Source organism: Scardinius erythrophthalmus (assembly GCF_964197995.2).
Source record: "Scardinius erythrophthalmus genome assembly, chromosome: 5".
Lineage (NCBI taxonomy): Eukaryota > Metazoa > Chordata > Actinopteri > Cypriniformes > Leuciscidae > Scardinius > Scardinius erythrophthalmus.
Window position 1 is genome coordinate 14313534 of NC_138225.1, and position 25615 is coordinate 14339148.

General features: G+C 37.8%; 1 protein-coding gene across 1 annotated transcript; it reads left to right on the forward strand.

Moving 5' to 3' along the window:
• The first annotated feature begins 125 nt into the window (after nt 1-125).
• Nucleotides 126-24608, forward strand: msna (moesin a). Its single transcript, XM_081367193.1, has 14 exons — nt 126-710; nt 10726-10809; nt 14533-14628; nt 15282-15404; nt 15770-15921; nt 17095-17178; nt 17298-17444; nt 19302-19398; nt 19794-19957; nt 20785-20915; nt 21001-21161; nt 21965-22057; nt 22743-22970; nt 23139-24608. Exons 1-14 carry the CDS (start codon nt 699-701, stop codon nt 23301-23303), a joined length of 1737 nt encoding a protein of 578 aa, XP_081223319.1. The 5' UTR covers nt 126-698; the 3' UTR covers nt 23304-24608.
• The last annotated feature ends 1007 nt before the right edge of the window (nt 24609-25615 follow it).

A 25615-nucleotide genomic window follows, 5' to 3' on the forward strand; every position in this document is an offset into this window, starting at 1 on the left:
CACTTCTTTAGTGTGAAAAGATTTCTCTAAAATTAATGGAGGGGGAGAGGGGGGGTTCAGCTTTGAGACCAGTTAGCAAGATGAAGTCCTTTCTCCATATAAAGTCTAATTGTTCCGCAAGTGAAACGCATTTCCCGTACCAAACTCTGCCATTCAACAGAGGAAGCCAAGACGAGCTTGGAATTTCTGGGGAAAATTACGTCAGTGTTGGAATTGTGTGGGATACCCCCACCTCGCATTCCCAGAGCGCGCGCGTTCGAGCCCTGGCGTCTCTCTCTCTCTTTCTCTCGCTCGCTCTCTCTCTCTCTGCCACACAAAGCAGCAGCGTGAGCGTGTATCTCGTATAACGGGGCCTGTGCGATTCCGGGCGGAGTTTAGTCAAACGCGCTTTGCTGTGCCTTCAGCGGCTGGGCTGGGTGTGGTTTTCAAAACTCAGTTCCGTTAGCAGGAAATCGACTCTAGGACCACCACCACAGTTACTTCTCTGAGCGACAAAGACGCAGTGAAAAGTGTAACTTTGTCTTCGGGATCTGGAACGGATTTCAAGAGAAGCTTTTCCACACGGGCGGTGACGGTCGTTCACTCTTACGCGTGGACATCAGCCGATGGGAAAAAGTTTGGCTTTTTGCTGACTTCATTTTATCAGTTCAGTTTGTGACACATCCGCGAGAGAAGAGACAAACAAAAAAACAGACAAAATGCCGAAAACGGTGAGTATTCGTGAGAAATGGAAGCCATTGTTTTGAATTCGTACTGTAGCAGACCAAACTGAGGAGAAGAGATTTCACAGTGTTTTTATAAAAGCTGCGCATTTTCGGTGAAACGGGAGACAGTAGCGAGTAGCGACGCGTAGGCGCTCGAAAGGGGCGAGGATGGTCTTTCTCTTGCAGGCTTTATTGTCAGCCGGTTCCCGCGGCCGAACAGTAGGCCGTACGCAGTGCACTATTTATGGCAAGAATTTATTATTTGGACAATGACGGTCGTTCATCCGATCCGAGCGCACTGAAGAATAAATTGCTGTGTTGCAAATTGAAAAGGCGGTTTCTCTAATACTTTCGCTGTACGGTGCATTTGATAAGAAATCGTTTAGACCGGTGAAGTTAGCATGTTTTTTTCTAAACCATTTTATTCTGACAGACTTCTAATTAGCAGTGGCGTTTTGTGTTGTATAGGGACTGAACCGTTACTCGGTGACAACCTGTAACCCCCTCTCTCCCTCCCTCCTCTCTCCCCCAATCCGATTGGCTTTCCTTCAAAGTTGCTTTGAATAGACCGCGTCCAGTGGTGATGAGGATTTTGATTCATCCTAATTCAGTCAATCGAATCTTTTGAATGCATTTATTCATAGAACGAAAGATTTTTCAGATTCGTTCACTGACTATTTAAGATGCATCGTTACGCCAGTAGGTGGCGACAAGAACGTCCTTTGTGTTACGAGTATTACAAAGTTTAACCGATTCCTTGAAGTCGTATTATGTTTTATTAACGTTTGAGTGTCTTAACTGTTACACGTCTAATAAGAGATTCAGGAAAGAGATTAAAGCTCCATTAAGTATTTCATCTACAAATGATAACAAAACAGATATACTTTGTATAAAACTGGAAACAATGACTCGTTCTGGGAAGGTTCAGTCCAACGAAGGGGATCAAAGAAATGTTTAATTAATTTCTGTGGTCATTTATGGTTTGTTCTTTAACCGTAAACACGTGGTTAAATCAAGTATTTGTTGGCCTATATTGTTCTGTTTTCTAGAACCAGTCAAGCATGAAAGAAAACCGAAGTGAATGAGAACAGTTCGTTCACTTAAACCGATTCACATGTTCACTTTATTTTAAATTAAGTCATGGAATCAAAATGGACAATTTTGCAGTATTTATTATAAATACATGATTTATCCGTGCACATAATTCTTTTTGTTTATTTATTCATTTGCCCTCGTAATGAGAAGTTGTAGTTTGATATTGAAGCGATCTCATGTGATTGACAAGTTGCCTCGCACCAATAAACACGTCATCGAAGAGAAGAGATGTCGCTGCATGAGAGAGGGCAAATTATTTTGATTAAAGAATATGAGGGCACGTGAATTAAAAAAATGATGTGCATGGATAAAACATTTATAATAAATACTGAAATATTCCATAAAAAAAAAATCAGAATTCGTGGTGAATTCAGAAAATCAGTTCATGGTGATAGTAAAGCCTCTGTCCTGCCATGTAAGGGCACATTTTTTATCTGCTTGATAAGTGATTTGGGACTAGAAATATGAGGCATGTTAGAAGCGGCTAGTCTGGCATTTTTGGAGCTCGTCTGTCACTAGGGAGGACCACACGAGCTCATGGCGCAATCTTAGACAATTTTCCATGCCAAGGCGTGGTGCTCACTCAAATAGAGAAGAAAACTTTTTGCCCTTTTTGGCTAGAGTCCCTTTTTTTGGGTTACACCTCACAATTAATGAATCATTGTTTAGGTAAAGATTTTATTTAAGACCACATACCAACAGTGGGATAGAAACACATCTTTAAGTAGCCTAAGTTTTTAGCATTTAGAATTTTTCCCCTCCGTGAAATATATTTCAGTGTTTGAGTGTCAGTAGTTAGTTATAGACTAGTATTGCATGAATAATATATTACAAATATTCAAAATAACCACTGTCAAAAAAGTACCATGGACATGTGCTATGGTCTTGGGTTTGTCCCATACTATTCTTTGAAAAGTACCACAAAAATAACCAAATGGCAACAATAATCTTTTTAATCAGGCTAATGAATTGAAACAGAATTAGATTCTTGGCCCTTTTTGTGCGTCCACACAGAAATCTGAGTGTTTCAATCATTAAAACATTAGATAATTGATGAAGGTTATTATATAGTGTTATGGCGTGTTTTCACAGACAGGGCTTAGATTAAGCCAGGATTAGCCTTAGTTCAATTAGGACATTTAAGTAGCTTTTAGAAATGTTCCTTAGGGAAAAAAAGATCATCTTGAGACAATAAAATGGCACTGACATAATTTAAGATATGTCAGTGCAAGTTGCTTTCGGTTTAAAACTGCTCAAACATGCATTTTGGTATGGTATACTAAAGGCCTAAGTCTTGTCTGTGAAACGGGGGGTATATATTGCTCAACAGATTAGTAGTTAATACATGAGAATGTATGAATTAAAGATTCATGAGACGTTAATGCGTGTGAAGCATTGGAGACATTATATACTGTAAGAATGAAATAATGTTTGTTAATTTAATGCAAGATATGTGGATATTGTGGTTAAGCTCAATTTAATTTAAAGATTGTTTTCTCAAAATAGCTCAATCACATCCTTACACACATATCTTAGGCTACATGTAGTCTGTAGCTTACAGTTAGTTTCCTTTTTTATCTGTCATGCTCTGAGTGAAGGGAAACTCAGTTGGGTGTGAATATAGACGCTAACCGGATGTAATATCAGAGGGGTTCGGGCTGAAAGAACAGGTTAGGGACGTGACACTATAATGAAGAGTGTCGGTGGAGTTGTGTGGCAGACTACTGCACACTAAATACTATTTTCTGGAATAGATGGATTTTTATGAGAACGGAAATCAGTCTAGTATGGGTAAATGTGTTTCTCATTGTCATTGGGGACATCGGATGCATTTTTAGAGGTTTTGGGATATGCGTATAGAATCATATTGAGGCAGAACTTTTTTTGGCCGTTGTTTTAGACTTCTGCCAAGTCCAAGTGTCTCTTTCCGATAATGACTCAAGGTTTCTGTGCTTAGACTTTGCTTACATCACTTCCTGTCTGAACGTTTCCTGTTCGGGGCCAGCTAGGCTTGACGCTGCCGCACAGTACCTTATTTGGAGTTTCACAGAACTACGGCGTGCGTGCACATACACCCTCACACACACAGCTTTGTGTAGGGAGCATGGGCCCCTTTTCCGCTACAGATTTCTGTTGCCCAGAATGCAGCTGTGTATCACAGCTAATATACTAAAATGGCCTCTTTTTTGAATCGACACACTCCTCTCTCACTTTCCCTTCACTCACATGCATTCACAGTCACACATGTGCATCTATCTCCAGTCATCAGTTCCTCTCAGTGTAATGAGTGGGAGTTTTGTGACCTCCGTAGGTTCAGGTCACAAGGAAGTGTGCAGGCAAGAAGTGAGGGACTTGTAAAGGTCAACTTAACACTATAATCCATGTGCAATTATTATTATTTTTTAAACAGTTTTGTGTAAATTTATAGCCAGATCTGTTATTTGAATCAGAAGTTTACATTACCATTTTAAAAAGTTGGGGTTGGTATGATTTTAAAAAAAGTCTTGTTCATCAAGGCTGCATTTATTTGATCAAAAATGCAGTAAAACAGTAATAATGTGAAATGTTATTTAATTTAAAATAACTGTTTTCTATTGTAATATATTCCTTTGATGGCATTTTCAACAGCCAGTCTTCAGTGTCACATGAAATCCTTATAATATGTGTTTTGGTGCTTGAAAGATAAGTTATATTTATCAATTTTGAAAATGGTTGTTTTGTTCAATATTTTTATGGAAACTGTTAGGATTTTGAAAAAAAGTATTCTTTGATGGATAGAAACTTCAAAAGAGCAGCAATTATTTGAAAAAGAAATATTTTCTAACATTTAAAATGTCTTTATCGTCACTTATAAAAAATAAAAGGCATCCTTGCTGAATAAAAGTATTAGCCTAACCTAGCCTAAAAATCTTACTGACCTCAAACTTCTGAACTTCTGCAGAGCATATTTTCTGGATCGTACTTCATATCCTCTTTGCCATATTGAAGTTTAGGTTTAATTCTATTGACAAAAGTACACAAATATGTTTTGGTATGCACTAAAAAGGAGTCTAATGTCCAGACCATAAGTCCTCTATCTGATTTAGAACCATAGAGATGATCCAGACCCTTCTAAAATTAGTATTACTGTCAATAATGTCTAAATTGTAACCTATTGACTTGAGCATTATTTTCTTAAATATAGCCTACTGCTTAAAAATTATTCTTGACCATACCATTTTAAATGACCAAATCATGAAGTCAGAAGGGGGTTGGAGGTCTCTGGTATGTGCAAAGTGGATGGATTAACTGCAAACACACACACACACACACACACACACACACACACACACACACACACACACACACACACACACACACACACACACACACACACACACACACTCAGACTCAGATTAATGATCTTTAATAAGGTAAAGCTCCAGGGGGGTTTGAGGGGAAAGTTCTAGAATTTGTTGAACAGTTCACATCTCGATGGAGGAAAACTGCAGCATTAAACGACATCTCACTTCAAACCTAATGTGAGTCGAACTGTATGTGTTTTAAAGTAAAGCAATACAAATAGATTGTTGAATTAATAGTTAAGTAAATTTGCAAGTGGTTTTGAACTGTCACATGAAAAGCTTTGAGCAAGATGTTTTGTATAGGACTATTATGGAAATGCAAAATACTGGTGTCAGTTTTTCTCTGCATTTTATTTTTGAAGAACTTCCACTTGAGTTGTATTCATTTACCAACAGAAGCCTTTGGTGTAGAGTTAAGGACCTCGATTGTTTAATCAGCTGGAGTGTCTTCTATTTAAATGTGTTTTTGTGAGATAGCCCATTGTTAAAATGGAGACTCATTTTGATTTCAAATTCATATCCACATTCTAAAAATTGCTTAGTTGTTTCAACCCATGTTTGGGTAAAATATGGACAAACCCTTGGGCAACTATTGGGCTTTAATAAATTCGGAATTAATTAAAAAAAAATGTAATGGTTGGGTTTGCCCATATTTGACCAAAACGTAGGTTGAAACAACCCAGCATTTTTTAGAGTTCACCTAAGGCTGTGTGTGTTTGTTTTATTTCAGCATTGGAACATCTGCATTGGAAGTTCCTGATAATATGTTTGTGTAAATGCATAGCAGTGTGTCTGTAGCCTAAATCGGATTTCAAGAGGGAGATTTGACCCTGCACTGCAGTAACAAGATGCTGGTAGTTCATGTAAATATTTCTGTTCTCTGCAATATGGAAGTTCGGAATAGTTCCTTTTTAATGATTATTCTTTCATTTGTGCTATTTGCATAAATGTTGTTTATGCTGACACAAGACAGTTAAGCTAATTATCGACAGCCTGTTATTGATTTCTTCATTGAACACTTTTCCATTTTAACCATGGACAAACATGTTGGCAGATGTGCATTAAATGGCCTATACAAGGTCAGATGAGGATTAACCAAAGATGCACTCAGATTCTGCAGTCTCAGTTTTTTTGAGGGGGAAGTGTGGAGTCATTATCTTAAATCGCATAACCAAAGGAAGGAGGGAGAGCGAGGGAGGGAGAGAAACAGAGTTTGACTTTCACCACCAAGTTAGTTAGTGGTGTCAGTTAACTGAGGGTAACGCTAGAATAAACACACAGATATACAGAGTCTATTAGCTTTTTATCTCCCCTCATCTGCCTGATAGAAACAGCAGCCATTTTGTCCCTGTTTGAGTGCATATTCAGGCCTACAGACTGTGTGTGTAGATGGGATAAAAGCACTGTGAAACTTGTGCCGATTTTCTGTATTGGATTTGTCTATGAACTTGTGCCAGTTAGTTCAAATATTTGCTCTAATAGTCTTTTCAGTGGAGTAATTCGATTTCCTGGCTTGTTCTGATTTCAGGTTTTTGTAGGATTCAGTCAGTGTGTGGGCTTGCTAATTGATATTGGTGTTTGTTTGAGAAATACGAGTCGTTGTTTGCCAATTTCTGGCTCTGTCATAGCCATAGCTCACGATTAGCATTTTTGTTACTTGCCAAAGTAACATGCACATTAACTGATCCCAACCCCATTGTGAGAAGCCTTGCTGTCTACTGCATAGGCTGCTACCTTAAGATAGCAGCATCCTAACCGAATTGAATCCTCACATTTTGAAACACTCTAGTTAGTTACAACTCCGCATGTCACAGATATATAATAATGCAACAGTGCCTGTCTACGTTTTCAGCAGTCTTGGTTCTGGAAGTATTTTTCCCACAGGGATTTTTAAAAAGTCTAAAGCTATAAGCCATGAACTGAACTAACCAACTATAAGCATTACAAACTTTGATTTTTTGATTTTTTAAATCAGACATGTAATTCAGGCTATTAATGAGAAAGAAAACTACAATCCAGAGAAACACTGCAACTGATATAATTGAGATAAAAATGATGGATAAATATAAAACTATTGATTTAAGATGTTGACTGTTTATTGCAAAATATGCATACAAATATTTAAGTAGTTAAGGAGAATATGGGAACCTAACTGTACATCATTCAGTTTGCTTCTTGGGAGTGAACGGTCATTGCAGAGCATTTTTCACAGAATCATGGGTAATGTAGTTTTTCACCAGGAATTCCGCTGTTAAACACAATATTTGAAAAATAACTTGCAATATTTCAGGCTGATGGCTTTAACTAAAGCATAAACTATCTGATTTAAAAAATGTACACGCTATCGTTCAAAAAAAAGTCCCCTTTGGAGAAAATAAATGGGATTTTTATTTTTGGAACCTGACTGTTGCACTCTATACTGTTTGAAGTTAGCAGGTTGTTAAATCTTATAACCTTATACTCTAATAAGCATAAATAATATGCATAGCAGCAAGCAAATATTGGGCTAATTCTAACAATGTCTTCTATATTTTTCAGCAATTAATGTAATAATGAATGAAGTTTTTTTTATCTACATTTCTCTCATATAGCTAACCATCCTGGATTATTTTTTTGGAACAGAGCTATGTTTACTTTATTTTACAAGTGCAAATACTATATTTAGCCTATTCTTTATTGGTTCTTTGGGTAAGTGTGAGTGTTATTGTTCTGTGTATATGAGGGCGTCTGAGTAAAGGCAGGGTGATAAGAATAGAACCCCTGGCGGGTCCACTGTGAAGACCACACCCATCACACACACACACACCCACACCCTGACCAGGCAGAACTACGTATTTTAGTTCCCGTTTCATGAAGCCATGAACTATTTTTATCCTGTGAATCCAACTCATGATTAAGAGAGTCCATTAACCGACCAATATACCGTTTCACACTTAGTGACTGACACACACACACACACACACACACACACACACACACACACACACACACACACACACACACACACAAACCTACCATTAATGACAGAGAGCAAGAGTGAGATAGAGGGAGAAAGATATGTGTTATGTAGAGAGGCTTGTGTTTATGAAATGAACTCTCTCCCAGACCCAGAGAGGAGTGGAAGAGGAAAGAGCAGAAAAGTCATACAGTCGTTGGGAAAGCTCTGCTTGTTCTCTTTTTGTTCCAACTGGCTGATGTAAGCCTGTGAAACAGCAGAACTAGGATTCTCACACACACACACACAAATGTGAAAATCAAATGAATCACCTCATACTAAAGTCATTCCTAGAGTGCTCGATAGTTACCATTCTGATAATGCAAACTCGGACAGGACACACTTAACAAATGGTTAATGCGGTTTCACAACTTGCTCTTGTTTCACAATTCTTTTCTGAATGCCTAATGGTCAGATATAATATTCTGAAGCACCAAAACATCTGACATTTAATAGCGATAACACCTGAGTGTGTGGATATGACAAGATATGGAAATGTGAATATAAAGTCGTGTGTAGAAATGCAGCTTCAAAGGTTAGTGTCCATAAGTATGTAGATATGAGGAATGGTGTGAATATGAAGGAATTAAGGACTTTCTGGATATTTGGGAAGTTAGGAAAGGTTAGTACACAAACAGGTGTAAAGCGGGCAGTAAACGCCATTGATATTGAGAGGGACCATATAATTATAGATATGGCCAAATTGCTGCTCTCATTACGCATTGCACTGTATGTTGTTAGGATGACAAAAAGTTAGAAAACATAACATTTCGGTTGGTCTGCCTCAGCGGTGATTGAGAATGTCAAAATTATTAGTTTTGTGAATCAAATAAAGAAAGACAGGCTTTATAATTTGCAGAAGCCAAAATTTTATTTGGCGTGGTGCTTCAGTTTTATCTGTGAAAGATTGTGAGATAAGACACTTGCGCCGCTATATTCTTTTTTATGTCACATAGTACAGACTAATTTATGCCACTTTTCACATGAAAATACTGGTCTCTGCCATAGCTATCAAATCTCATTTGAGCTTTTCTTTGTCATGATCGTATACAGGACGCACAAGAATCAATGCCGTTTGGCTTCATTGATGTGCAAATGCATGTTGTGCTTAAAGAGTCTCAGCACAGGAACAGGTCTGGCTCACAGACAGCTGCTAGATAAAGCAGGATATTACGGCTGAGCTGTGCCTAAATTAAGCTATTTATCCCTTGCACACACTGTCAAAGCCGGTTAAAAGTCTTTAGTCCAGTAGAAAAGCTTTATGTGGACCACATCAATCAGACTGAAAATATATATATATAGAGAGAGAGAGAGAGAGAGAGAGAGAGAGAGAGAGGTATATTGACCTATTTGTTCTGTTATTGTTTTTTTTCACAGGTGTCCATATTTCATAGATATTTTCACAGAAAAGTAGTTAAGAGTGAAATAAAAACAAAAACAATTGGCTGACTTTCTTAGGATAATAGTGAATTAGACAGAAGCTGCATTGTTCTGAGAATGATTCCTCTGACTGATGTTATTAACAAGAGGTGTGCTCTGATTGGTTGTTATTGTATAGTGAGAAGAAGTGAGGGGCATTGCTTAATGCGTGTCCATGGTTACAGGAGGTGTGGTCATCTGCATCCTGTGGGGTAGAGGTGGAGATGGGGTGAGAGAGATGAAGAAAGGGAGAGAGAGAGAGAGAGAAGAAAGGGAGGGATATCTTTTTCCATTTGTCCCTCTTGCTGTTTCCTTCTATTGTATTTATCTTATCTAGACTTCCAGAGCTCAATCAATCATTTTAAAATAGCAAGCCACTCTTTAAAGCACAGATTTACACACACACACACACACACACACACACACACACACACACACACACACACACACACACACACTTTTTATGCAATTTACATTTGATTCACAATTCAGCTCTTTTCACAATACATATCGTTTCAAAGCAGCTTTACAGAAGATACATGTGTCTGCATTGCAATTTAGAGTGATCTGCTATCAGAGGTGACTGTGTCCAAGTTATTTATTTCAGAAATGTACATATACAAATCACGCAGTTAACTAACAACGTATTCATTTAAGACAGAATTAACGAGCTCATTGGAGTGAAGATTACATGTTGTTAACAAATGATTATAGAAACATTTAGAATTGGTGCATGTTGATTCAGTGTTTGCGTCACCTGAAGTCCTCACAGGAGTTGGCGTCCTCTGGAGTCATCTCATTATACACACAAACATGCACCTCGCATCTAAGGACACACAGACACATAATGCCTCTTTTAGAGTACTCTGTGATAAGCATTCAAGCTTTTTTTAGCTATTAAAGATGTTTAAGCTGTCTATCAAAACGAGGGATGTAATTATTTTCACATTAAATAGGAATCAATTAAACTATTGTAGTTTTGTGGGGAATAAACTTGTATTTTTGTTTGAAAATATTGAATGCATTTTTATTTTATTATACACTACTGTTAAATGAGGTTTTTAGATCAGAAGTCTCCTCTCTTATGCACAATAAATGCTGCATTCACTTGATCAAAAATCTGTCTTTCTGTCTGCATTCATTAATATATGTATATATATTTTTTCAGATCAGTGTTCGTGTGACTACGATGGATGCCGAGCTGGAGTTTGCCATCCAACCCAGCACTACAGGGAAACAGTTATTTGACCAGGTGTGTGTGTGTAAACTTGGTACTTTTTCTTTTTAGAATTTCTGTTTTGGTAGCCCTGTCCACATTGAGATCTCATTGGTTCAAAATCTTGCTCATCATAATTGTACATTAAATGTCTGTGAATATTACACTTTCAGTTTTGAACAGACAAATCTACTGGCAGTGGAAGGTGGAAACTAGGTTAAGACAGTGTCAGAGAAGCTGTGTGTGTGTGTGTGTGTGTGTGTGTGTGTGTGTGTGTGTGTGTGTGTGTGTGTGTGTGTGTGTGTGTGTGTGTGTGTGTGTGTGTGTGTGTGTGTGTGTGTGTGTGTGTGTGTGTGTGTGTGTGTGTGTGTGTGTGTGTGTGTGTGTGTGTGTGTGTGTGTGTGTGTGTGTGTGTGTGTGTGTGTGTGTGTGTGTGTGTGTGTGTGTGTGTGTGTGTGTGAGAGAGAGTGTGTAGTTTAAGAACTAAAAATTCCCTTTTTGTGAGGGAATTCTTCCTTCCTCCACCCTTCCTCTTTCTGACTCTGCTTCTTCCTCAGGCTGCAATTCTGTGCAATCCCTTCTTCCTCACTCTTAGTCACTCTGTTCATCACATCCATGAAGTCATTCTTTCTTAAACTTGATAATGGGCAGCTTTGTTCCTCAGCAACCTTTAATTTCTCTCTCTCTCTCTCTCTCTCTCTCTCTCTCTCTCTCTCTCTCTCTCTCTCTCTCTCTCTCTCTCTCTCTCTCTCTCTCTCTCTCTCTCTCTCTCTCTCTCTCTCTCTCTCTCTCTCTCTCTCTCTCTCTCTCTCTCTCTCTCTCTCTCTCTCTCTCTCTCTCTCTCCTCTCTCCCTCTCTCCCCCTTTCTCCCTTCTCTCACACACACACACACACACACACACACACACACACACACACACACACACACACACTTCTTCAGGCAGTTGTGTAGGTTGTTGAGTCTTTTTTTAAGACTCGTTTTTTTTAGCAGGATTTAGTCTTCAGTTTGAGCAGAGGGTTTGGGATTAGAAGGATTCAGGTTGGCATAACAAATCTTTAGAAGTCAATACCAGTACCACTGAAAGTTTCATGCCACAGCACAAAAAAAAGAAAAATATTTTTTTACATTTAATTAAATGTTGAAAAAAATTTAATATAAATTAAAACCGATAAATAAAAATGACAACAATGGCCTTCAAGTGTATTTCAAATTTTTTATTTTTATTTTCTTAATTACATTTTAGTGTTCGGCCAAGTATTTAATTCAATATTTTTACATACATCTAATAATTTGTCCCATCTTTTTACATTCTCTTAAGGCTGACTGTATGCTGCCATTCAAAAGTTTGGGGTCAGTAAGGTTTTTCATTTAAAGGAATTAATACTTTTATTGTGTATTTACATTATTATGTCGGCAAAATCGCCATTTTATCCAAAAAGTGAATGAGTGTTGAAAGCAACAGCTTATCGGTCAGTCAGAACACTGATAAGAAATTGAGATTAAACTTTTACTGCAGAATTACTCCTACTTTGCAGAATATTTGCCGAATTACTAGTACATTTAAAAAAAAATCCCTAGTCTATGTGGTACTTTAGTGTGTGGTTGTTTTTAATCCAAGTGAATGTGTATCCAACTTTCCGCTTCTAACCATCCAGCAGTGCAGACAGCATGACTTTATATTCAAAAGGGACAGAAAGAAGCGTCATTTTGTTTGCAAATCATATATATACACAGCTGCCTCCTCCATTATTTTCTCTTTCTCCACATTTACTCATCACTGTCATCTCTCATTCTCTTTCTGTTTAACTTGCATACTTTTCAGACACAATACAGTTTGATCGGTCCAGTAGTAAGCCAGCACCTCATATTTTCCATTGCTCTGTCTCACACACCCTCTTGACCGGAAATAACTGTCTTTTCTGCATATGTCATCACATTCATAGCATCTCTTGAGCATCTAACTCCTGCTTTAAAGCTTAATACACATGGCAATGATTATTTGGCCTCCTGAACATTTTGTCTCCTGGAGGTGCTGGTGGTTCTTACTGAAGGTTAAATCTGATACGTTATTAAAGTTTAACTCCATGTGAACTGGAAGTTGCAACCAACTGTACTTTACAAGTGAAACGGTTTTATTACAGCGCACCTCCTCTACATCTCTTAGCGGAAGCAGACTGTTCACCACAAGACTAGTAATGTGTGCTAACAAATTATTTCATGACAACTTTAAGGATTGTGAAACTAGTCCACTGAAACTAGTGTACACACACACACACACACACACACACACACACACACACACACACACACACACACACACACACACACACACACACACACACACACACACACACACACACACACACAATCTTACCTAATTTTCAGCAAATAGTCAAAAAAATTTGTTCAACTAATTTGAATATTAAAAATATCGTCCTGCCTCTGCTGTTTTTCCCCTTTTTCGATGTCCATGAAGGGGAATTTGAGGCTCTTTGGCCACATTCACTCATCAGCAGAATACAGTTGACAGTTCTGTATTTGAGTCCTGAATATGGTTGTTCACACATAGTTCAGTTACTTACATGACAACTGCATTTTATAATTGAACTCCCACCCTTAAGTTTTCAATACTCACAACCACATTCTCGTGAAACCTGCGCCGTGTGAACTGTGCAAGAGAGCCACTCTGCGCTGCACAAACGTTTCTGCAATGTGTTGCTGGTTTTCTTATGTGGTTTTGCTTTCAGTAACTTACAGAGACGGAGAAATGAGCTGTGTGTCATCTGAAAGTTTTAGATCCAGTCACTGTTCTGCTCCCGCCAATTTTGTGTTCTAAGCTCAACTCAAATGCTTCACTCTCCAGCCTGATATAAAAGCTGCTTTCAGACCATGAAGATTTGACGTATGAAACTGCAAAAGTGAAAAGACTTTTCAGTTTAAGGACGTCACTACTTAGGTCATTGTCGCTATGGTTAATGGCAAGAGAAGGCAGGCTTTATTCCCGTTACACGTTCATACAGACCGTATTCGAGATGCTACTGCAAGATGCTGTTTGAATGGGACATTTCGAGACTCACGCCTGTAGCAAAATGCGGTTGTCAATCCCAAAAACTGACAGTGTGAATGTAGCCTTTTTCAGGTCTTTCTATTACAGAAAGCAAGATAAACCGGTCTTCTCTTTTCCACATCCTATGAACTTATAAAAATCTTTGAGTGGATGCACATACTATGGTTGTGCGAAAATGCTATTTCATTTATTTTATGCTATTGCCCACTGAAGCTAAGCAGCGTTGAGCCTGGTCAATACCTGGATGGGAAACCTCCTGGATGGGAGACAATATACTGTCAAAGAGCACCGTCCTTCGGATGAGACGTTAAACCAAGGTCCTGACTCTCTCTGGTCATTAAAAATCCCATGGCACTTCTCGTAAAGAGTAGGGGTGTAACCCCGGTGTCTTGGCCACATTCCACCCATTGGCCTTTACCAATCATGGCCTCCTAATAATCTCCATCCATTGAATTGGCTCTATCACTCCCTCTCCTCTCCACCTATAGCTGATGTGTGGTGAGCGCACTGGCGCCGTTGTTCTGTGGCTGCCGTCGCATCATCCATGTGGATGCTGCACACTGGTGGTGGTTCAGGAGAGACCCCGACACGATTGTAAAGCGCTTTGGTTGTACAGGAGTACATATGAAAAGCACTATATAAATGCCTCATTCATTCATTCATTCATTCATTTAATGTGTCTGTTTTATAGGTTGTGAAAACCATTGGATTAAGGGAGGTGTGGTTTTTTGGACTGCAATACCAGGACACCAAAGGCTTTTCCACCTGGCTTAAACTCAACAAGAAGGTATGTGTTTATGCATATAGCTGCTTTTTAGTGTCCCATTAACACCAGTTAAATACATAACATGTGTTTTTTTTTTTTTTTTTTCATAAAAATGTCCAGATTTCTTTGTGTCATTTTCATTTGTCAATTTTACTCTGATTTGATTTTAAGTTTAGTCAACAAAAATAACATTTAGGTTGATAATAATGTGCATACATTTTGAAAATGTGTCAGTGTAACAGGCCAAACTTTCCAAAAAAATGTTTAACCATCTTCAACATTTATCAACATTAACAAATTACAACATGTGTCCTTGCTGTTTCCATTAGCTCATAAATGCAGCATATAATAGGCTTACTGAAGGATGTTAATGTGTTGTGAATTCTTCAGAGTTTTAGATACGGCTAAAGACCATTGTTATTCACAAATGCATGCTTTAATTAAAATTTAATTACATTTTAATTAAAAAAAATTCTCATCTTCATTCTCATCTTCACTGATTACTTTTGAGTGAAACCTGCAGTTGTCAGCCTTTCAGAATTCCAATTTTCTTAGTAATGCATATCTCAATCATTTTACACCGTGTGTATCAAAGAAAGTGTCATTATTCCACCTGAATTTTATTAAATGACTGTTAGACCAAAAGTGATTCTTGTTTATTCCTTGTTGTCTAGGTTACAGCTCAAGACGTCCGCAAGGAGAGTCCTTTGCTGTTTAAATTCAGAGGAAAGTTTTACCCTGAAGACGTTTCTGAGGAGCTGATTCAAGAGGCGACTCAAAGACTCTTCTTCCTTCAGGTGTGTGTGTGTGTGTGTGTGTGTGTGTGTGTGTGTGTGTGTGTGTGTGTGTGTGTGTGTGTGTGTGTGTGTGTGTGTGTGTGTGTGTGTGTGTGTGTGTGTGTGTGTGTGTGTGTGTGTGTGTGTGTGTGTGTGTGTGTGTGTGTGTGCATGCATGTCTCTATACATATCTGTACTGTCTAGGGAAGGTTAAACATATGACACAGAATGCATGTCAATTCATGGATGGAAATGAATGCTGGGTCTTGTAAAGTGATAGTGTGATATTGCTCAATCTGGTTGTCAGTGAAGGAATTGTACTGGCAGATCCACTTGCAGTATAGGCCGACATTAAAGCATTCATTCCCGTTGTTGTTTCGTTTAAGGTGAAAGAGGGGATCCTGAACGATGATATCTACTGCCCCCCGGAGACTGCAGTGTTGCTGGCGTCTTATGCAGTGCAGGCCAAATACGCTGACTACAACAAAGATCTTCACACTCCTGGATACCTGTCCAGTGAGAAACTGCTCCCACAGAGGTGTGTATACACAGATATTTTAGTACCAGTGGCGACTGGTGCTTGACCAGTGTGGCGAAGCACAGATGATTGACAGAATGTGTATTCTCATCTGTTTTCTTATGAGGTGTATGAGTGTTTCTCCAAAGCATCACTAAGCATGAAATTATTTAACAAAAGGAATCAGTAAAGCTTTGAACTGTATTATATTGACAGTATGATGAACTGTACAATATTTACAAATGGCACTAGACATCATTGTTCAATAACTGTTTTATAATCAATTTTGAAATGTTCAATCCCGCTATAAAGCAGCTCTGGAGAAAACAGTGATGTCTTCATCCAGCTCAGTTCAGTTCTCATTCAATAGCGTCAGTGTATTCAAGTAAAATGAAAATATTAAGAATATTAAAATGAAAGACTTTAATCTTCAAGCATTCTGTATAATGGGTGTTTTTAAATTTCAAAACCTGTCAGTCGCATAGTCAATAAATGAATGAAATCTTAAAGACACATTCAACAGATCTCATTTACTAAATAAATAGTGCAACATTGCTATGAAATATTGAAAACTTTTATTCACCAATATATTGAAATGCACCAAGAGTGATGTAATAATAACTTATTTGTACTAGGGCTGCAATAACTAAAATCTGTAATGAAGATAGCTGACAATCAATTGTTTATTATTTGTTTCATTGTGCACGGATAACTTTTGTCAGTGACGTCACTTTACAGTGATAAAAGTTTTTCTGTGAGAAAATGTATTTAAAAAATGGCCATAGTCTTGAAAGAATCAAGAAAGATGAAGCCTTAAAGCAATAGACATATTCAGAGTAGTGTCATATTTAATATTTGACAGGAATGAAAACAATGTGTGAAGGATGGAGTACAGTGCGTTCAATGTATTGTACTGTTGTTTAACATCAATCCGATTGTTCAGCTGTTGCAAAAAAAAAAACCTTTCAGCTGACAAAAACTCAGCTTTTTAAAGTTATGAGTTGTGAAAATCTAGGACCTTTATACAGTGTGTGGCAGTCAATGTAAAGACTGTACTTCAATATGGCGTATAACCTGATAAGGTATATCACTCAGTACTTAATGTTTTGGTTAGAAAGTATCAGCCAAAGAACATGTTAAGAACATGTTTGAGATTGTAAATGTGAGCATGTGTGTGTAATCTTTTCTCTACAGAGTTCTGGAACAGCACAAGCTGAATAAGGAGCAATGGGAGGAAAGAATTCAGGTCTGGCACGAGGAGCACAAGGGCATGTTGAGGTACAGCCAATGGAATGCGCTCTTGCTTTTTTTTTCTGTTTTATCGCTGACTGCAGTGACCCTGTCAATCTCACACACACCAGACAGAGTGATAATGTGTATCTGTGCGTGTGTTTCAGAGAGGACTCGATGATGGAGTATCTGAAGATAGCTCAGGATCTGGAGATGTACGGTGTGAATTACTTCAGTATTAAGAATAAGAAAGGATCAGAGCTGTGGCTGGGCGTGGACGCCCTGGGACTCAACATCTACGAGCAGACTGACAAGTACTGATACATTTAACATGCATAAACAAATGAACGGCTTTGAACGTGTCAAAAATATATTTGGTAAAAAATGCACTGCAATATAAAAGTTTAGTAAGAATTAGTTTTTTATAGAAATTAATACTTTTATTCAGCAAAGGTGCATTCGATTTGAACAAAAGTGACAGTAAAGACATATGTGACCCTGGACCACAAAACCAGTCACATGGGTAAATTTTCTGAAATTGAGATTTATACAGCACATGAAAGTTGAATAAATAAGCTTTCCATTGATGTATGGTTTGTTAGGATAGGACAATATTTGGCCGAGATACAACTATTTAAAAAACTGGAATCTGAGGGTGCAGAAAAATCTAAACATTGAGAAAATCGCCTTTAAAGTTGACCATTTATGTTCGTGATTGTGCTGCATTCACTCACAAAAATAAGTGTTTTATATATTTACGGTAGGAAATTTACAAAATATCTTCATGGAACACGATCTTTACTTAATATCCTAATGATTTTTGGCATAAAAGAAAAATCCATGATTTTGACCCGTACAATGTATTGTTGGCTATTGCCACAAATATACCCGTGCGACATGTGACTGGTTTTGTGATCCAGGGTCACATATTATGTTGTAACAAATTGCATTAAAATAAATGCTGCAGAAAATATGCATGTATAAGTTTGGGGTAGTTTTTCTAAAGAAATGAATACTTTTATTCACAAGAGAATGCATTAAATTGATCAAAAGAATGAGTTATTTGAATTTATTTAATTTGTCTGTTTTAAGCAGAACAACAATTTTATACATGGATAATAATAAATGTTTCTTGAGCATCAAATCAGCTTATTATAATGATTTCTGAAGGATAATGTGACACTGAAGACTGAAATAATGATGCTGAAAATTCAGCTTTGATCACAGGAATAATTTACGTTTTAAAATATATTCAAATAGGACATACTGTAGGTATTTTAAATTGTAATATTTCACAATAATGTATTTTTAATCATGCAGACTTTCAAAAATCGTTAACACTTTACAATAAGGTTTCATTAGTTAATTACTTTAGCTAACATGAACTAAGAATGAACAATATCTCCACAGCATTTATTAATCTTAGTCACTGTTAATTTTTACATTTATTAATACATTATTAAAATAAAAAGTTGTATTCAACATGAATGCACTATGAACTGACATAAACAAACAATAAACGGCTTCATTTATTATTAACTAACATTAACAAAGATTTAATAAATACTGTAATAAATGTATTGCTCATTGTTAGTTCATGTTAGTTAATACATTAACTAATGTTAACAAATGAGACCTTATTGTAAAGTTACCAACAAATCTAACAGACCCCAAAACTTTGAACAGTAGTGTCAGTGATTTAATTGTAAACATATGATTTAATTATTAATTCATAATTTGTTTTATTTTATAGAGTGCTTTTCTGGGGACTTAAAGCGCTTTAAATAGAAAGGGGGAATCTCCTAAACCACCACCAATAATTAAAAAAAAATATTATAATGTTTAATTTTAATGCTTATTACAAAATCACACAAGTTACAGGTTTAAACTGCATTGTATTAGATATCTTCCACATTTTATTAACATGGACATGTTCAGCAAAAAGTACAATCGATAACGAATAAAATGAGCCGCATAATGTTTACTTTGTCCTCATGAGCTTGACATCCGTTGTTTTAGTTTAGCGCTTGCTTTCACTGACCATTTGTTTAAAAAAAGAAAAAAGGACGAACAAACAAACAAAAAAAGTTTCTGGCATCTTGTACCCTATTTATGGAAAGTGATATGTATTACTGTGCCAAAAAAATGACTCCCCTCTTCTCTCTTTCCAGGATGACACCTAAAATTGGTTTCCCCTGGAGTGAGATCAGGAACATTTCTTTCAACGATAAGAAGTTTGTCATCAAACCCATTGATAAAAAAGCCCCGGTATGTCAAACATGATTTTCCTGCTGTCTGATTTATCACAGTTTCTGTCCAATTTTTCTGCAAACAGGATTTAGACAATATCAATGCTGTTGCTGCAAAGCAGTGAAGTGTTGTAATGTTTCATGAGAGATTTGAGGATGGTGAAATCACAGTATACACCAAAGACTTTCCATTGAAGCTGCACGTTTCTCTGTTACACAATCACGGACGCAAATAAAAGATTAGATGTGGACATGTCTCCTTTTTATTTCATTCTTCAGTATTTCCTGTAGCTCCTGATCAATCCCTCCCCTGGCTTTCTTTAGCTCTGTTCCTAAATTTGGGGAGCTTTTTATGTATGCTGCATTTTAAGACATAGGAAGTAGGTATATAATGTTTTCTCTGTTTCTCTACAGGACTTTGTGTTCTATGCCCAGCGTTTACGCATTAATAAGAGGATTCTGGCTCTGTGCATGGGGAACCATGAGCTTTATATGAGACGCCGTAAACCTGACACCATCGAGGTCCAGCAGATGAAGGCACAGGCCAAGGAGGAGAAAAACCACAAGAAGATGGAAAGGTGAGAGGAAAAAGGAGAGACAGAGGCTATGATTTTGATCTGGATTGTGATCATTTCAGTGGTGATTTGGATTCTTTCCAGTGACTCAAATATTTTGATTTTGCTCAACGAAAGAATTTCAGATGTGTCCACTGATTCATTCAGTGACTCTCTCTGTATGTTACATTATTACACCAATAGGTGGCAACCAGTTAATGTGCTTTTTCCTATTATAAGTAACTGGATCATTGATTGAACTGATTGATTCACAAACTCTGTGTCATTCTAGACTGAATTAAGTCATATTGTTTTTATTAAAATGTTTCCATTAAAGGAAAAAGTATAAGAAAAAAAAGTAAATGGATAAATTAAATATAGTGTACATTTCAGTGAATACACACAACATATGCTATTACATTGTTCATACATATATTAAAGCCATTTCCTTTAAAGCAAAAATGTTTCAATTAGTGCCTACTTCTGTTGAAAAATGACACTTTTTATTTAGTTTGTTCATGAAGGTTCAGTTTAGGCCTTGTTCAGACTCAAAATACTGAATCATAATTATTTCACAATCGAAACACCACTAATTCTGATTGTATGAAATATTTATCAGGCACACAAGGATCTAGCCTACACCTTGAGATAATTGATAGTGTTCATGCTTATATTTGTGTGTGTGCATGTGTGGTAATTTGATAAATTGATGGTTGTATGTTTAGATTAGTTAATTGTTCACAATGACAGGAAGGACACATTCCTCTTCTAATGCATCTGTCTGTTTGTGTGTTTAACCCTCTCTCTCTCTCTCACACACACACACACACACACACACACTAATGTTGCAGGGCCTTGTTGGAAGATGAACGTAAGAAGAGAGAGCAGGCTGAAAAGGAGAAAGAAAAGATTGAAAAAGAAAAAGAAGAGCTGATGGAGAGACTCAAAGTGATAGAGGAACAGACGAAAAAAGCTCAGCAAGGTGAAATGGGGTGAAATTTGCCGTTTCTAATCTTTCATTTATTCATTAATGATCAGTAATTCCTCATTATTGTGTGTGTGTGCAGAGCTGGAGGAGCAGACCCGCAGGGCGCTGGAGTTGGATCAGGAGCGTAAACGCGCTCAAGAGGAGGCCGAGCGGCTGGAACGAGAGCGCCGTCTGGCAGAGGAGGCCAAAACCACTCTGCTGCAGCAATCTGAGAGTCAGATGAAGAACCAGGAGCATCTGGTCAGTTACCGTGTCAACCAAGCTACACACTGCCAGCCACCATGGCAGCACAATTCTAGTCACCATGACAACCTCACAATATCACCTACACAACCCATGCAGTCGGTTACAGTTGTAACCACGGTAACCAAACTACAATTCTGAAGTTTCCATGAGAACCAAACTTCATCCAACCACAGAGTGCAGGACACCCACAGTTATATCTGTTCCCATGCAACTCTGAGGACCTGTTTACACTAGTGCTTTTTCGTTTTAAAACGCATAACTTTTCCTACAGTTACGCCTGACGTCCACACTACTCTGGAGTTTTCGACCCTCAAAAACTTAGACTTTTGAAAACACTTCGTTTTAGCAGTCGAAGCTTTGGCTGCCCACATTTGCTCACTGTTTAGGTCTTCTGGATCATTGCGTATGCTTCCCTGATTCATCAAGCCCCTATCATATGACCATTACGCTACCGGAAGACGACAATAACAGACCTGCCTCAACGACCGCGTAAACAATAACATGGAGACGGAACTACAAGCTTTGCTGAATTTGTTGTCCTTTTTAGCAGCCATTGTGCATTTCATAATACTGCAGCTGCCTACTTGCGCAAGAGGCAAGCTATTATTAGAGCAATCGACAACACTTGTACACGCGCATGCCCAGTGCACATGAATGGTCATGTGACATGCGTTTTCAGTTGTGTAGTATGGACAAGGATCGTTTTCATTTTAAAACGCCCTGTTAAAACGAAAATGATCTAGTGTAAACAGGGCCTGAGAATATGTATGTGTGTGTGTGTGTGTGTGTGTGTACAGGCCACTGAACTGGCAGAGTTGACCTCTAAGATCTCCTTGCTTGAAGATGCCAAAAAGAAGAAAGAGGAAGAAGCATCAGAGTGGCAACTGAAGGTAAACATGGTTAATTGTCAGCAGGCGCCTTACAGCGGTGCGCTTACTGTCCATCCATCCAGAAAATTACTACCAGTCATTGATGTTAGGACAAAAATTAAAGGGGTAATGATTTTAAAATGATTTTAAAACACTCTGTTTGAAGGGGGCGTGTCTGCTGTGAGACTTCAGTGTAAATGCCCACTGCTGTGATTGGCTGACATTTTTGCATATGAAATCAGTATTACATGTGGAACCCTCTCGAATACTTTTACTATACGTTTTTACTATTACAGCTGTCGAGATTACCTAATCGTGAGAAGTGTTGATTATAGCATTATATTTAGGTCTATTCCCATTACGTGAAAGGTTGCGTCGATGAGCATTGAGCAGATGACAGTCTGTTAATCGCGTGAATGCAGTGATCTCATCATTGCAATGGGATTTCTGCGCACTCACGATTGCTTTCACCATAAATAATGCAAACACGATGTAAATACAGTAGGAGCTTCGTAGTGCAATGTAACAGCATAATTGATTACATAATGGGAGTTTTGGAAAGTGTCCAGATAAACTCAAGCTGACTTACAGCTTCAGCGATTGTAATGGGGGCGTTCTTTGATCGCTTTCTGTATATAATTGATAATTAATTGATAACATCATGGTTTGAATTTTGTGAGTTAATGTAGTGCTGTGTCTTATCCAGGCCTCTCAGGTACAGGAGGACCTGGAGAAGACTAAAGAGGAGCTGAAGAACAAAGTCATATCAACTCATGTCCAAGAGCCAGTGCACAGCGAAAACGACAACGATGAGGATGACAGCAGTGCAGAGGCCTCCGCCGAACTCACCTCCGCAGCAGCTTATAAAGACAGGAGTGAGGAGGAGCGCATGACGGAGGCTGAGAAGAACGAACGCGTGCAGAAACATCTGCTGGTGAGAGAACTAATTCACAAACACTATTTAAATGGATAGTTCACACAAAAATAACAAGCTGCACTTTTTGACTACAGTAAAAAGTGGACTGCATGCAATAAAGGCTTAAGCAGAGTAAATGTCCTTTCAAGTGAAAACATTTTTTCAAAAGTTTTCTTTTTTCCACAGGCTCTTACTTCTGAGCTTGCTAACGCTCGCGATGACACCAAGAAGACCCAGAACGACATGATCCACGCAGAGAACGTACGAGCAGGACGCGACAAATACAAGACGCTTCGTCAGATCCGCTCTGGAAACACCAAACAGCGAATCGACGAGTTCGAGTGCATGTAAATGTACTACAGTCAGCCAACAGGGGGAGCTTCAGCCTGCCTTTTGCGTCATGCCTGCAGAGGAACTACAGTACCAACAATTCACCACTCCAAGAGAAAATAATGCCAAATATAGAATAATGCTGCACAATTCAAAAATCCCTTTAATTCAGGAGTGTTGTTTGGGTTACTGCATTATGATAAGGGAGATTTATTTTTTTTGCTTTGTGTTTTGACCTAGATGTAGCTTTTTTATATTGGAAAACAGTAACAGTTTGCTGAATAACCGAACTAAAGGGTTTTTTTCCGTAAAACCGGGATTTCAGTAGGAATTGTTTTTTTCTAGTGTTCTGATAAACTCCGAAAGCACTCCAGAGAGACATGTCAGTGTGCCAAGACTGTAATTCAGATCAGTAGAGTTGATATCAAACTGCACAGTGCCATTGTGATGGTGCAATAGCCCAGCTATTGCTATAACATTGTATCTATGTGCCTTTCTAATAAAACGACTACAGTATAGATTAAAACACATGCCTAAGATCATGGCTACCTGCTCCCCATCAACCACTCTGCCAATACCGGCAGCCCACAAGAGCAAAAAGTGTGTGTGTGTGTGTGTGTGTGTATGAGTGAGATCCCTGTTGATAATTCCTTTAGTTATAGTTTCTCACTGCTGCAGGTTTGTGGCCGCTCCCTGTTTGTGCCTTTTCACTGAAGAGAAAAGAAAGAGAAAATATCAAACTGTATTTCTAGTTTAGGTTTTAACCCTATTCTTATTTTAAGCTTTTTTTTTTTTTTTTAAATAAAAGAGACTGTTTTGTTGGCATTTGAATTTTTTCGCAGTATTATTTTGAAGAATCCTTAAATAGAATGACACTTAAAAAGCATCTTCTGGGATTATTTTGTCCCCTTTATTTCTGAACAGTATTTACCCAGAGTGTACACCATTTTAAGTAGCACTGCACTTGTAGGCAGTGCATTAGTTGTTTTTGAGGTCTATATTAGTTTTAGTTTTATTCATGTGGCAATATGCTGCACTGAAGCAATATGACATGTCCCCAGCTGCTTTGGAAGAATTCTTCATTCTGATCTTACACTTTAGATAATCTAAATTGTTTTGATATACAATAAAATGGATCTCGTGATAAATATGAAATTTGTTATCATATAAAACTCTCTTGTTACCTGGGTGATTTCTCACCCTTAGGCTGCAGGTGTTTTTTGTTTTGTTTGTTTGTTTGGTTTTTTTTTTTGTCAACCAATCACAGAAAAGTTTGCTGCTTAAAATGTTTCCATTGCAACTGTCAATAAAATATTAAAAACGTCACCAATGCACTGGCTAGTTTTGTTCTTGCAGCATTCTTCTGGCTCATTTGGGATACCTGTTTTGTGATGGCCAGCGCACATTATTATAGAGGATTATCTCTATTAAACAATGATAATATATTCAGAAAATACATGTGAGCATAAAGGTATGGTTCGGAATAAACCCCCCTTTAATATTAAAATTAATATTTTAATAAAATATTAGTGCATTCCTGGATATGGGCGTCGTTACACTACATCCTTATGCATCGATTTCTGCCAGGACGTTTACGTTAATTTACGTTAACTGAACAGCTTCGGAGCATAGACAGTAAATCGGAGTCATTGAAATGGTTATACGACTTTTTTCGGGTTGAAGGGTGGTACGTCTTCTCGCACCACCCTTGCAACTTTGGGCCGGCGAGCCGCAAACGAGTTTTGACGACAGTGTTGTCAAATATCTACTCCGAAGCTGTAGAGAAACCTGCGAGAAAACAGCGAAGAAATTGCCAAAGACGAAAAGACAAAAGATGGAAACTGTTGAGATGATTTTTTTTTTTTTTTTTTTGAATAGGACCATACAAGTTGGAATTTGGACTACATTTTCGCAAATATTCTATAGAAAATGGAACTCCCCATGGTAGCGTATGCAGTCCAATACTGTTTAATATTGATTAATGATATTGATATCTATTCACAAATTGACATGGGATTATGGAGCTCATTACAAATGAAATAGTGAAAAGCCTGCAGGGGGCAGTATAAGGTAGAAAACTGGGCAAATGCATGGGTGGTGTTGTTTTTTTCACTTGCAAAAAAAACATGTAATTTGTTTCAAATTTAAATTCAAGTTTATATAAAATATGGAAACACGAAACGGGCAATTGCGATAAATGTGGACAATACCAAACACGAACACATAGAGATGCCAAACAGACCACTATACCAGCCGTTTTAACCTTGCCCTGGCTGATTCATTCAAATCATTAAACACAGCAGAACAGAAAGCATAATCTTTAAAAGCGAAAA